At 48.4% G+C, this 15,220-nt stretch overlaps 1 protein-coding gene across 1 annotated transcript in view; it reads right to left on the bottom strand.

Annotated features, from left to right (window-relative positions):
* Window positions 1-15,220, bottom strand: part of Galnt9 (polypeptide N-acetylgalactosaminyltransferase 9) — an 83,977-nt gene that overhangs the window by 20,323 nt on the left and 48,434 nt on the right. Inside the window, exons 3-5 of the mRNA XM_021162920.2 lie at window positions 13,236-13,402; window positions 11,691-11,865; window positions 5,293-5,490 (exon numbers count right to left, since the gene is read on the bottom strand). Of these exons, the coding sequence (XP_021018579.1) occupies window positions 5,293-5,490; window positions 11,691-11,865; window positions 13,236-13,402 (540 nt within the window). The remainder of the gene's footprint in view (window positions 1-5,292; window positions 5,491-11,690; window positions 11,866-13,235; window positions 13,403-15,220) is intronic.

Genomic DNA, 15,220 nt, shown 5'->3' with positions numbered 1-15,220 from the left:
GTCTGATACTGAATGAAGACAGTGGAGGCTGCTCTTGCCTTCTTCAGGTCTGAATCTTTCCAATAAAGAGAATGAAAAGACATTGATGGGCATCAAATTTAACAGAAACATTCTGTTCGTGTCGACTGAAACACAGAAGTATTAAAAAACAGTTGTCCTTTTATTTGTGCTAAGATATTATTTTGTTGTTGTCCACAAAGCTCACAGTAACAAGATTTTAATAGCATCTTTGAATTTTAGCAGCAAGTACTCAATTTAATAGCAAGTACTCGATTGGTTAAGTCCCAATGTCCAACAGGAATGTCTCTCCTCTTCTTAACAACAATAACAATCCCAGGATGATTTCTGATGAAGAGAGGTGCCAAATTCCCCACCAAGGCTTTTATAGCCAGTAATGACTTTTTATCATTGCTTGGCTCCAAAATAAACAGAAACTCAGGAGGACACACTGTATGAGTCAGATGCGCTGATTTTATTTGCATGAGGAATTCTTGCTGTGATTACAGAAGAACAGACCCAAGCAATGCCTCAGATGAGGTCTTCTCAGGCTGGGGGATGTGCTTGATCATTATAGGGGTAACCCCCACTTCTGCAGCACTCAGAGGACAGTAAGGCACAGCAACAGGTCCCGAAGGGGCCTAGGAGATCTGTTGGTCCCAATACCAGATCATCTGCCTCTAACCCCGTCTTCTGGGCCTGTAAGATCCACTAGAACCCCCCATGTTTCTGTTGTAAAAAGTGGGTCACCCCAAATGGCTTCTGCAGTTGATTGATAAACGATGGTTTGTGCAGAGCAGAATATTATTTGGCTGTTACAGGAGTATATACGGCCACTAACAGTCAGGCCAGGTCAAGGAATGGCCAGGGAGAAACTGGCTTTTGGTGGGCATATCTGAGTCCTCATTCTCAGGTCCCCTCACCTTTCCAGACTTCTCTCCTCCATGTTTCTCTTTCACTCCTGGTCGTTTTATTATTTGGGTAACACTTGACTCCAGTTACATAGTTGGAGAGCACAGAGAGCGTGACTCTGGAGGCCCACGGGAGCCGTCCGCAGTGTGACAACGAGCCAGAAGCTCATTCCATGGGCACCTGACTTGCAGAAGCTGTGGGTCTGTGTAGAGGTCACAAGCAGTCAGTTCAGAACCAGTGTTCAAAACTGGGAACTTTCTGTTATTTCTCATTCCCAACACAACCTGTTAAATGACCTCCAGTTTTTCAAGGAAGGCGATAGAGGATGGGATGGTGGTGTTTGACTGTGTGGGGAAGGTGTTTTCTCCTTAGGATCTGGTCAGGGTCGGGTGGTCTTCTTCTTCTTCTTCTTCTTCTTCTTCTTCTTCTTCTTCTTCTTCTTCTTCTTCTTCTTCTTCTTCTTCTTCTTCTTCCTCCTCCTCCTCCTCCTCCTCCTCCTCCTCCTCCTCCTCCTTCTCCTCCTCCTTCTTCTAAACTTGAAGGTAATTTTATTAGAGTTTTACAGGTTAAATCTCAGGGGCAGACAAATGCCCTTAATCCCAGTACCGAGGAAGCCCAAAGGCATCCTGATATACATGTCAAGTTCTAGGCCAGCCAGAATTGCATAGTGCGACCCTATTTCAAAAGAGTGAGGAGGCTGGGAAGGAGGAGGAAGAGGAGGGGGGAGGAGGAAGAGGAGGAGCAGGAACAGGTGAGGGAAGAGGGGAGGAAGGAAAGGGGAGGAGAGAGGAGGGGAAGGGGAGGGGAGAGAAGGGGAAGGTGGGGAGAGGAGAGAAAGGAGAGGGGGAGGAGAAAGACGGGGTGGGGGGGGGGAAGCCATGCCCTTTACTATTTGAGTTAAGATACCATGACAGGGAAGCAGCCAAATGGTGGGGACTTGTCTGTGGGAGACCCTGGGGGACGGCTTTGGAGAAAGATCTAAAAAGCCCAAAGAGAGGGAGGGCACGGCCAGACTTAGGCTAACATCAGAAAGAGAGAGACAGTATCAGAGAGAGAGAGAGAGACTTTCTGAGAGAGACCCTACTCAGAAAGGTGGGTAGACCTGCTAGAACCTCATGGAAGTAGAGGTTATGACTGTAACAGGGGCAGGCTTTCCAGGAAAGGACAATACATGATCTCATTAAAGGTTAATTATTCCTTCCCTCTCTTTAGCATGGTGTTAGGTGAATCTGACTTCCTGAAGGATGGTCCCTTTAGCCAGGTCATTGCCCTGCTCAGGCGGCTTAATTAAGGAAGGAGGTCATAGCATGTCTCTACCCACAGGCAGATTCCATTCTTCTGCCAGTCACACTTTTGAGGAATCAGCATAGATCTTCTCCTGTGAGAGAAATCGACCTTGATCAGGAGCAATCATCAGTCCAGACCCTCAGCTGTGAGAAGCCACACAGGACCAGGCGCCACTGCTCCTGACAACAGAGTAAAACGCTGTCTGATGGGGCTCTGTCTTAGATTTCTGATCCTCCGAAGCGAGCCGGATTCCTCCCTGTTACTCCTGATACTGTAGAGTGGGTGAGGTGAAAAGTGAGGGTTCTTCCTCCTCTGTTGCTCCTGCTGCAGCACTGTGAGGAAGGTGAGACCCGCCCCCAGCGTCACTCACACCCCAGAGCGAGGGAGGAGAGAGCTGACAGGATTCTCCCCTGTTGCTTCTGCTCTGACACTGTGAGGGAGGAAACCTCTGACAGGATTCTCTCCCACACTTCCTCATATTCTGGAGCGAGGGAGGCAGTGTCTGACTGGATTCCTTGTCTCTCCTCATGTGCCACAGGGAGGGAAGCAGTGATGGATTCCCCACCCTCCTTGCTCCTCGTACTCCAGAGTTTAGGGAGATGAAGCCTTAGACTCTCAAGCAGGAGAGACAATAACATCAAGACAGTTGATGACACCAGATGCATCAGACCACCTCCAACGGCAAATCCACGGGGGGGGGGGGGAGGATGTCTGTCAGTATCCTCTCCTCTCCTCTGTGACTCCCCCCACCCGCTTCCAGAATAAGGGAGGAGGCAATGTCTGCCAGGACTCACCCCGGGTCAAAACACTTGGCTTGTTTCTACAGTGAGCATTTTAAAAATTGTCATTGCAAGCGATTGTATGGAAGCCTTTTTGTGGGCTGTGTGTTCATTCATTTTTGAAAAAAACCTGCCAAGAATAGAATGTCTGGATGATACAGAGAGTTCTTGCATCTTTACAGGAGACGGCAGTTCTCCAAAGTGGCTTCCGCTAGTCAGGCATGCCCTTCTGTGTGCCCTGCCCCCTTAAAGTATTACCGGTCTTCATTTTAAGCACCTTTGTAGGTATGTGGTGGTGTCTCTGCATCTTTTCAGTTGGGTTTCTGTGTAGCATCTTCCAGTGCTTAGCCATGTGCTTTTTTTTTTTTTTTTAAAAAAAAGTGAGATCTGTTAAGTCAGCCCCATTAGTTAGCTCGATTTTGGCAGCAGGGTTAACGGCTCTGGGATGATTGTAATAAAAGGTTTTGGGAATCGGCGTCCCACAAGGCTCAATCAGGACATCAAGCTTTGTTCTCCACTGTCTCTTGCATATCCAGAGCCTGGCACAAATGTGGAAGATGCCTCCCATTGGGCCTCGCTTGGACTTCTTCTGATTTCTAAAATGTCACACACGAAGCATTTATCTTGCTACTAATTGGGATCATGAGATGAATCTCCAATGAAGAAAAAATAACCTTCAGACTGTCACTCTCTGCTTCAATGAGCCCCCTTGGGACCCATCTGTGCGCCTGTGCTTTTGGGAAGCTTGGAGCCCAGAGCCCTGCTTAGGAAATCACTGCAGCCCAGGCAGCTCCAAGATTCCTGGTCCATCTCTGAGAAAATGACCTTGTGGAGCTAAGTGGTTTAGAGAAATGGCACTTGGCCAGCTCTGGAAGCTCCTTAGTCTTAGCACTGTAAAACCATTTCCTCTGAGATGACGGTTTTGTTTTGTTTTGCTCTGCCCCTCCCCTAGCCCCACCTTCCATGACAAATGATTTCATCTCACAATGCTCTAGATTTACTACCAATAGCTCTTTGTCAGTGGAAAGGAGATGAGCAAAGCATTTCAATGAACTAGTTCTTCAGTCTGCAGGGTCACGCTGGGCACCAGCCTGGGAGGCCTCAGAAGACCCTCCTACAGGACCGCAGCTGCCTGCAGCATTCTAACCAGAAGGTGCCATTTTTACCAGGAGGCAAGGAGGTCAGTCTACCAACTCTCACAATCCTGTAGGGAAATAGGGCAAAGTGCACAAGAGCACCCTGCGCCCAGCAGGACCTGGAGATGTTCAGTCATTCCAAAGACAGCTCTGGAGCCCAGGTAGGTCCCCAGGAGAAAGTGGAGCAAGCCACCAGATGTGAAGGTACAGATTTCCCAGGGGCTCATCAGGTGGTGTGGCAGGAGGTGGAGCTACCCCAGGAAGAGCCTGAAGACCACAGAGACTGTCCTGACGGGAGCAGGCAGGAGAAAGAAAACTGACTGAGTAGGGGGACATCAAAACCAGACGAATGCCAGGTAGCAGCAGGGTTCTCCCACAGACAAGCTCCCATGTTCCCCGTAGGGCAGAGCTCATAATTCTTTTGGATGAATGGGACTCCCAGATCTCATGAAATGGTGGAACTTGCTCCTGAGTCTAAAGAACCAATTCAAACTAAAAGAAAATGCTCCCTAGGGTAATGTGAGGTCAGGGTATTCATTATCTTTACGGAACACAGTCCACAGTCATGGGCTGTCCTCTCTGCCCACACTCAGGGCTTCTCCATGGCTACTTCCTCTGCTCTCCGCTGCTATCTGTTTTTCTGTGTCTATATCTCTTCCCCCCCCCCTCTGTCTCTCTCAGTCTCTTTCCTCTATGCCTCTCTTTCCTCACTGTCTCTCTATCTCTGTCTGTCTCTATCTGTTTCTGACTTTCTCTGTTCCTGGCTGTGTTTTCATGTCTCTGACCTTTACCCTTTCTTTGTCTCTCAGTCTTTGTCTCCCTCTGTTGCTGTCTCTCAGTTTATCTTGTTTTTCTGTTTCTGTCTCACTCTCTGTCACTCACTCAACCTATCTGTCTGTCTCTGACCCTGCCTCTCCATTGCTATCTCCTCTAGTCTCTTTCTTCCTCTTTCTACCTCTCCTTTCTCCAAGATCACACAGCCAGACAACAATCTAATCTGACTTAGTCATCATTCTGGACTTGGATCTGAGCCAGCCCTGTCCATGTCCCCTGACCATGGCTACTCTGTAATCTTGGCACTCCCTGCCTCTGTGAGGTAGGGACACTTGGAAACAATCCTCCCTTTGATGTTGAGCCAGCTTTGGTGGAACTTCCCAACTCCCACACTGACCCTGGCTCACCTGATGGGCGCTGATTCGTCACCTCGGTCCAGCCAGTCCTGCGGAGGGATGATATACATGCACCACAGGCCCCAGTTGTAGCCGTGGGCGGCACTGGCGTACTGCTGTACCTCAAACGTGCTGTACTTGATGTTGTCGATGGCTGGCAGGATGATGCGCCGGCGGTCCTCCTGGATCCGTGCGAGGGCGGGCTCAGCCCTGGGAAAGGTACTGGCAATGAACAAGAGCCTCCCGAACCCTCAGCAACCCAAGGAAGGAGCCCCACTGGCCATGAGTTCAGACCCTTCAGCTGGGCCTGGTATCTAGCTGAGCGTAGGACTCAGTCAGTCATGGCAGACTTGGACTACTAGGAAGGCCTAACCCACAATACTGCCCTGACCCAAGCCTGGTCACCTCCATGGGTCAGCTAAGGCCCTGGGGCTACACAGAGAGACTTCTTAGCTTAAACCTACTCTTCCTTCTATTCCTGTACCTGTGGTAAATATGTCCATTTTCAAATGTTAACTGAAGATCTGTTGTGGGCCACACTTACTGTAACAGATTGCATTCATAAAATTAAAAGGAAAAAATTATCCACGCCTCATGGTGCTTACATATACTGCTTGCGATGCACAGCCTACACAACAGACCGTGGTTAGGGGGATGAGGGTGATGAGGCTTGGGTAGAGGATGTGTGGGAGGGGAAAGGCGCTATGGAAAACAGGAAGCGGTGAGTGGGGTGAGCTCTGAGTTCTAGATGATATCCAGTGAGGAGTACTCTGAGTCCTGAGTTGGAGGATGCTAGGGAGCATGGATGGACAGTCTGCACAGACAGAGCAGCTTTACCAGCCATCTGCACATGTCCAGTATGCATGGGGATGGGGCATGTCAGGAGGCCATAAGAGAGAAGGGCAAGAGAGGCTCTGAAGGCCAAGGCAGCAGGTATTCAATCCATGACATCAGCTGGGCTGGTGCCTGTGCAGTATCTTGGAGGGGACAGGGACAGCCCCAGCCTTTAAAGACATATTATCTACCACAAGGATAAGGTTAAAGACATATTATCTACCACAAGGACAAGGTCAAAGACATGTAATCTACCCACAAGGTAGAGAGCTGTATCCAAACTGGGTTCACCTAAGATCTGAGATTGAGGTGACTAGTGGATTGAGGGTCTGTGTGCTACAGCAATGGAAGGATAAGGAGTCAGGGCCATATGGGGGAGAGCCCATCACCTTATTCTGCCAGGGGCAGCCTTGTCCCTCTGGGTGAGCCTCTATTGACCTACCTCATCATCAATGAATGAACAAAGCCCACCAGAGACACTGCAAATGCTGTTTCTGCCGTTTCTGTAGGATCTGCAATAAAGGTCATGCTAGGAGCATACTATTCCCAGGTAGTGGGGTTTTCAATAATGAAATTATGAAAATGAGAGTCATGTAGGTAAAATGCATGTAGTCATGCATTCTGGCTGATAAATTCAGCTCTCCTAAGTGCCTACTATACTCAGGGAGATGATGGTAGATAGCGTCGGCTGTTGTACGGTGCACAACCCACACCACAGTACGAGGAGACTCTAGCAGAAGGGTAGTTGGTGACACATGATTCGAGGATGTGACAGAAAGATGAAAGAGAGAAGAGCCGCATAACAGAGTGGCAGAGGAGGGAGGCATGGGAGTATGGAGAACAGGAGGCGGAACTGTCAAACACCCGTTGAGCACAACCATCTGAGTCTTAGCCAGGGTATCTGAGATAGCTGAGGTATCATGGTAGCTCTACAAGACAAGCTGCCTCCAAGGCAGTCTCTCTGACAGGCCAAAATGGGCGAATCAGGAAATGCTGTTCCATCAGGAGCTAAATATATCCAGAAACCCCCAGTTCCCTGGGGACCCTCAGGGGCTCTGGGACCACACATGGATGGGTAGTTCCACACACTTGTGCACTGAGCCCCTCTGTAGCTCTCAGGCCCCCAACCCCAAGGTTGGCACCATGACGAATTTCTCTATTTAAAAAACGAGTTGGTGGGCCAGTGAGATGGCTCAAAAGGGAGAGGTGCTTGTTGACAAGCCTGAATTCAATCCCTGAGACCCACACAGTGGAAAGAGAGAATTGATCCCTCTAACTTGTGCTCTGATCGCCACACATACACTGTGGTGTGCTCCTGTGTGTGTGTGCTCATGATAAACAAAAGCAACTTAAATTTCTTTTTTAAATGTGGGAGAAGGGCTGGAGAGATAGCTCAGTGGTTAATAGCATTGTCTGTTCTTCCAAAGGACTTAAGGTCAGCACCCAGCAACCACATGGTGGCTCACAACCATCTATTATGGGATCTGATGCCTTCTTCTGGCATGCAGGTGTACATGCAGATAGAACACTCATATACATAAAATAAATAAATATATATATATTAAAAAGGTGGGAGAAGTAATACAAAACTCTGCGTTTTTGTTTCTCCTGGAAACAGACAGCTGGATGTTCCCAGTAACTTGGCCCTGTGTGGTTCCTTCACTGTTGTCTTAGTTAAGGTTTTACTGCTGTAAACCATGACCAAGATATCCCTTATAAGGACGACATTTAATTGGGGCTGGCTTACATGTTCAGAGGTTCAGTCCATTATCAGCAAGGCAGGAGCATGGCAGCATCCAGGCAGGCATGGTGCAAGAGGAGCTGAGAGTTCTACATCTTCATCCAAAGGCTGCTAGCAGAAGACTGGCTTCCAGGCAGCTAGGAGGAGGGACTTGAAGCCCATGCCCACAGTGACATACCTCCTCCAACAGGGCCACACCTACTAATAGTGCCAACCCCTGGGCCAAGCATATACAAACCATCATAATCCACTTCTTGGCCCCCATAGGCTTGTGAGGCCATACCTACTCATAACATAATAAAAAATACATTTAGTCCAACTTCCAAAGTCACCATAGTCTATGTCAGTCTCAACAATGTTAAAAGTCCAAAATTCAAAGGTCACTTAAATGTAATCCCCAAAGCAAGACAGGAAACTAGATGGACAAACTCTGAACTCTGCATCTCCATGTCTGATGTCAAAGCAGTCTTCAGATCTCCAACTTTTTCATCTTTGTTGACTGCAACAAACTTCTTTCTCCTGGGCTGGTTCCACTCCCTGTTAGTAGTTTTCCCCAGCAGATAGCCTAAGGCGTTGGCATCTTGAACATCTTGGGGTCTCCAAGGCAACTCAATGTTACAGCTTCTTGTTTCAATGTCTGGGATATACACGTGATATTCTGGGCTTCTCCAAAGGGCTGGTGTCACTTCTCCAGCTCTGCCCTCTGCACTCAAAGCTCAGGTTGATCCACTCCACTGCTGCTGCTGTTCTTGGTGATCATCCCATGTTACTGGCCTCTCCAATACAACGGGGACTTCCACTACAACTAGGCTTCACCAATAGCCTCTCATAGGCTCTCTTTATATTGCTGAGCTGCAAATCCTTTGCATGACCCCTTCAGTCCTGGGCTGTCAACTGCAACTGAGGCTGCACCTTCACCAATAGCTCTCACAGTGCCAAGTCTCAACTGTTCTTCATGATGCCTTCATGCCTTCAAACCCAGTACCACCTGAGTGTCTCTTACACATTACCAAGTCTAGCTGCAGCATGAGGTACATACAACCTTAGCTATCTCTAGAACACAGCTTCCCTGTGCTCTCAGAAAACACTTCCCAGATGATTTCACCTCAGTGATGCTGTGCTCTTCTTAATCAGGGCTAATTTCTTAGCTCTAGCGAACCAGCATCGATTGTCCCAGTAATCTCCTCTATTTCTCACTCTAAAACCAGAGCCAAATGGCTGGAACTGTTGAGTTCTGCTGCTTGCTAGGGCTGGAACATGCTCCATTGTTCTATTACATTATTGCTTTCTGTTTTCCAGCTTCTTCACTGCCTAAGCTCGGCTGTCCTGGAACTTGCTCGGTAGATTGACCTTGAACCCAGAGATCTGCATGGCTCTGTCTCCTGAATGCTAGGTGTGCACCACCACACCTGGACTTAAGCTTTTCTTCACCTAGAACCTGCTCTGTCCTAGGCTGGCCTTGAACTCAGAAAACTGCTTGCCTATGCCTTTTGGGATTAAAGGCTTATATTACTATGCCTGGACCTAAACTTAGCTGGGTTGGAACTCGCCCCAAGGTCACTACTTCCTTAATTCAATTTAATATCCTTGAACACAGGATTCAGCTCCATTTCGCTTCCTGGTGCTCCTTTAATACTTGAACCATACATTTTCTATTTTTCCTTTCTCAGGTTGCTATGCTTGTTTAAAATGCTCTTCACGAGACTTAACCAGAGAACAAAGTCTACGATGAGCATTTCTGAGACTTCCTTTGTCAATGCAATTAATCTGAGTCTCTTCACTTTAGCCTCAGGCAGACTCTTCAGATAATGGTAAAAAGCAGCCACAATTTTTTTTTTTTAAACTGAAGCACAGCACAACAAAACAGTCTTTACTCCATACACTGAAATTCTCTTCTGAAACCTCTTGGGCCAGGTCTGCACAATTCAAATCATTTTCAGTAATAAAGTCTTCCATATTCCCACTAAGGATGGCCCATTAAGCCCCATTTAAAGCATTTCACTTCTTTCCAAATCCAAAGCCCCCAAATCCACATTCTTCTAAACAGAATCAATACCCAACTTCTGGTACCAACTTCTGTCTTAGGGTTTTACTGCTGTGAACAGACACCAGGACCAAGGCAACTCTTTTGTGTGTGTGTGTGTGTTTTTGTTTGTTTGTTTTTTTGAGACAAGGGTTTCTCTGTATAGCCCTGGATGTCCTGGAACTCACTTTGTAGACCAGGCTGGCCTTGAACTCAGAAATCTGCCTGCCTCTGCCTTCCGAGTGCTGGGATTAAAGGTGTGCACCACCATGCCCGGCTCCCAAGGCAACTCTTATAAGGATGACATTTAATTGGGGCTGGCTTACAGGTTCAGAGGTTCAGTCCATTATCATCAAGGCAGGAGCATGGCAGCATCCAGACAGACATGGATCTGGAGGAGCTGAGAGTTCTACATCTTTATCTGAAGGTTGCTGGCAGAATACTGGCTTCCAGGCAGCTAGGATGAGGGTCTTAAAGCTCACATCCACAGTGACACACCTATTCCAACAAGGCCACACTTCCTTGGACCAAGAATATACAAAACATCACAACTGTGAACCCTGAGAGGCTCTAAGACTCAGGTTTGGCACAGGGACTTCCTAGAAGAGCCAGTGACCAGGGTTCTAACAAGGGACAGCAGGCCAGGTTGAAGCCAGCAGAGTAGTGCAGCCACACATTGAGGGACACCTGGCCATAAGGAGCTGAGAGGGAACAAGATCCTCTCTAGATCCTCAGAGGGACCAGCTCTGATCTCCACACTTGACCAGAGTGCCTGGGCTGACAGAGGACAAACACTGGCTGTCTTCAGCATCAAGTGAGGGGTTTTCATGGTGGTGGTTGCCCTGGGGGCAACACTATTCCTGGATACCTCCCCTCTGCCACACTCTGCTCTCTGCACCCTCTGGAAGCCATTCTCCTTCCTCACAACACCTTGCCCTAACGTGGTCTTGGCATCTTGTCTTATGGTCCCAGTTGCTCATGTGACATGCATATATGTGATGGCAGGTACCACTCTGGGATCTTGACATGCACAGAGACTGAGATCCAGAGCAGAGCCACAACACCCCCTTCTCCATATGAGAAACGAAGACCATTCAGGAGAACCCTGCCAGACACACCCATAGGTACAGGACAGCCCACATAGATGAATAGCTGGGAACCCTGGTCACCAGAGGAGAGCATCACTGAAGCACAAAGCTCCCTGTTTGTTCTGTCTGCCTAGCTCCTGCCCAGGGTCAGCAGGAGGGACATGCTCTTTTCTAGCAGCATGAGATAAGGAACTAATTCTGGCCCCAAGCCTCTGACATTGCTTCTTCAGGATGTATCACTTGCTGGACAAAAGACACTGTCCTCAAGGCATTCTTTGCTGAACAAACATGAGAAATCCCAGGACAGAGATGATGGACCACTCAGTCCCTGTGGATGTCTTGAGCTTACACAGCCCTGCTCTGGTCAAAGGTTCCTGCCTCCACAGACCACAAGATCCCAATCCACACTGGAAGGATAGATAGATTGCTCCTGTAGTAGATATCTTGCATACCTGCTGGCTTATGACCACAGGATGGGGTTGCCTCTTCACCTCCTGACCACAGGGCTCCATTGGCTTCTCATGTGAGCCCAATTATTCCCCTGAATAAGAAGTAGTTTCTAGATCTAGAATTTCCCACAAGGTCAAGAAAAATACTTCCTCTTATGCCAAACAGCTATCAGCAGAGACTATCTCTGGAAACCTCCAGAGTCACAGGCCCCACCCAGCCTTATGTGCTGTCTGATCTGAATCCACACTGGATGTTCACATACCCCAGCCCTTACCAGCCAGTGTTGAACTCCACGTGGGCATCAAAGAAGCCAACGATGGGAGCCGTGGCCACCTTCCATCCCTGCAGCCGGGCACGGATCAGACCTTCCCGACGGCTGTTGCGCACAACCTTCACGAGGCCTGGGTACCTTTTGTGAACATACTGGTCCAGATTGAACTTGAGTTCCACTGAAAGGGAAAGACACGTGTATTAGCATGCTATACTGGCAAGCGCCTGAGCCATGTCTGGGATGTTCGAGCCCTGCTCCCAAACTAGAGTTTCAAAAAGGTACTGTGAAGTCACATTGGGTTGGGAGAGATCCAACATACTGGACAGAACCCCAGTCCTATGAATCTGGGAAAGGTAGCAAAGGAAAAAATAAGAACAGCTCAGATCAAAGTGATAGAGGCAGCCGTAGGTAGCAAGACTGGCAGATTCACTACAATCAAGAATGTAGACCTTGTGCAGATGAGGTGGCAGCCAGCAAGGTCCTTTCACACAAGGGAGTCACTTGGTAATGCTGAGATAGGACACACTGATACTGCTGCAGTACAGAGGGACTGTGACAAAGCCAAAAAGTGACACACACCAGACACTAACAGATAATGTGATTTGGTTGTCTTTGTGACATGTCTATAGGTATCAAATCCACAGAGAGGCAGTAGGAAGGTGCTGGCCACTGGAGCAGGTGATCAACTGGTTTCCATGAGAACACATTCAGTTTGGGAAGATGAAAGAATTCTGTGACCATAACATGATGGCCTATGCCTGTGATCCCAGATCACTCAAGCAGGTGAGGCCAGAGGATCTCTATGAGTCTGGGATTGGCTTAGGCTATGTAATGAGTCCCAGGCTAGTCTGAGCTACAGAATGAAGCTCAAAAGACCTCCCCTACCCAACAACAGTTCTGAGGTAGAGGTGGTGGTTGCCCAGCATGGATATCCTCAATATCATTGAACCACACACTTGAAGATGGTTAAAATGATAAATGAGGAAGTTTCTAGATTGGGTGAGTTGAGGTGGGAGGCACTGCCCATGGAGAGGAGTGCTGGACTAAATAAGATGGAGAAATGAGCTGAGCACCAGCACTGATCTTCTCTGCTTTCTGAGTGTGGATGTGACTAGCTGCCTTCTGTGCCTTCCGCCATGCCGTCTCCATCATGATGCAACATAGCCTCAAACTGTGAACCAAAACAGACCCTTCCTTAGGTTGATTTTGTTAGATACTCCGTCCCAGCAACCTATAAAGTAACTAATGCAGGCCCGTTGGTAGTGGCCTGGAGAGGAAGGTGCACAGAGGACTGTGTGCCAGCAACACAAAGACAGAGCAAAGGGTCATAGCCCAGGCAACAGCTGACGATGGGAGGATACACAGCAAAGAGCTTTCCCAGGCTGCATGTCCAAGCTGTTGCCTCTCAACTTAGCAACTCAACTCTATGGCTTCAAGCCCCTTGTTAGAAGCCACTGGCTGGGATTGCTCCAGGAATCCATACACCCAAGAGCTGGTGTAAAGCCATGTGCTCGACAGCACTGCCCTTAAGGCATCAAAGCCACTCACCGTTGTCACTGTTATCATCCACCAGGATGACTTCCTTTAGGAGCTGGGAGGGTGTGTGGTTGACCACGCTGTGCACAGAACGCAGGATGACTGAAAGTGCCTCGTTGACAAAGATGAAGACCACGGAGATCTGGGGCAGGTCTTCAGAATACGTTATCTGTCTGCACCTGTGGGAGGCATGGTGGTCACCAGGGGTGCTGCGGGAAGCTGGGACTGTGGTGGTCATTGTGGGAGGCCATCCAGGTTCCAGACGCTGAAGCCAGCAGAAGGGCAGAAACGAGGCAGCCAATGGAAACCAAGAAATGCTACAAAAGAGACAACCTTTGGAAGTTGCAGCTTCTCATGCGCTGAGCCTGTGCCTGCCCACTTTAAGTCTTTTATACTGCAGAGATGCTTAACAGGTTAGGGTTAGGGTTAGGGTTGGGGTTGGGATTGGGGTTAGGGGTTGGGGCTAGGGGTTAGGGTTAGGGTTGAGGTTAGGGTTAGGGTTAAAGTTAGGCGTTAGGGTTAGGGGTTGTGGTTAGACAATAGAGGTTCATGCAGTCTATTGGAGGGAGCTGTGCTGCTCACCCTCAGTGTATTTCCAGTGGTTGTTCATTGTCTCAGAGCAGGAGGAACTGGTTGAAGACGTCATATAACCTGTATAGTCTCTGCTCAGCTAGCACCTGCCATCTGAGATCCATCAGGGCAGACAGTAACATAGGCCATGAACAGCTGTGCACTTGTGTCTCACAAGGTCTGCTGAGCTGGGGGGAAGTATGTAGTAGCCACCTGGCTGTTGGGAACAAATGTGCTGGGGTATCACAAGAGTCCAGTGAGAACGACAAAGGGAGCAAGCCTCATGCCTCTGGTGGTACAGAGGGAAGGGCAGAGCTGGGAGAACCAAGGCTCTGTGGTTGGAATCCAGGACCAGAGACAGAGAGCCTTGGGATGAAGTTGAGCGGGGAAGTCATGTTTCAAACAGAAGCAAACACAGCTGACAAATACACAAGGGTGTGATGGAACAAAACCCAAGGGCAGAAATTGAAGGATTGGAAGGATGGGGAATTCAAGGTCACCCTTGGCTATATAGCAAGTTCTAGCCAACGTGAATGTGCTGGCTAGTTTTATGTTAACTTGACACAAGCTAGAGTTATCATAGAACCATAATGTTGAAAATGTCTCCATGAGACTGGCCTGTAGGCAGGGCTGTAGGATACTGACTTAATTATTGATGTGGGGGGACCCAGATCACTGTAGGTAATGCCATTCCTAGGCAGGTGATCCTGGGACGCTTAAGATGAAATAATCCCAAGTTTATTTCTCCATGTTACTTTTGGCTATGGTGATTTATTACACCCTAAGATATTGGTATACCTAAGACTCTGTTTCAAAAAAAAAAACCCAACTCAGGGCCTACAGAGATAGACAGTAGTTAAGACCACTAGCTGCTCTTCCAGAGGACCCAGGTTTGATTCTCAGCACCCACATGGTGGCTCACTACCATCTGTAAGTCTAGTTCCAGGGGATCTGATGCCCACTTCTAGCCAACATGAGAAATGCCTGTGGTATACAGACATACATGCACATATGTAGGCAAATCACCCGTAAACATGAAATAAAAATCCAAATAAGAAAGAGAAGGAGCGAGGGAGGTCAGGTGGTTTACACTGGTAATCCCAGCCCCCAGGAGGATGAGGCAGGAGAATCACTGTGAGTTTGAGGCTAGCCTGGATACACAGAGCGTTCTAGACCAATCTGGGCTAGACTGAGATCCTATCTCAAAACAGCAACAAATAAACAGATGAAGGAGGAAACAGAACTCAGGAAATGAGGTGAGGCAAGGGATGGAGCCCACTGGAAGCTGTTAGACTCTGCACACAAGTAAATAATGTCTCCTTCACAAAGGAAACACTGTTTGGACTTAAACACACCTACCTTTGTGTGATACAGGATGCTACAGGAGAGATGTGCTGGGTGGGTACCACCTAACCCCTTTGGAAGCA

This window comes from Mus caroli, unplaced genomic scaffold (genome assembly GCF_978045245.1).
Source record: "Mus caroli unplaced genomic scaffold, Mus_caroli_1 scaffold_4, whole genome shotgun sequence".
Taxonomy (NCBI): Eukaryota; Metazoa; Chordata; class Mammalia; order Rodentia; family Muridae; genus Mus; species Mus caroli.
This window is presented reverse-complemented; position numbering and strand designations above follow the sequence as displayed.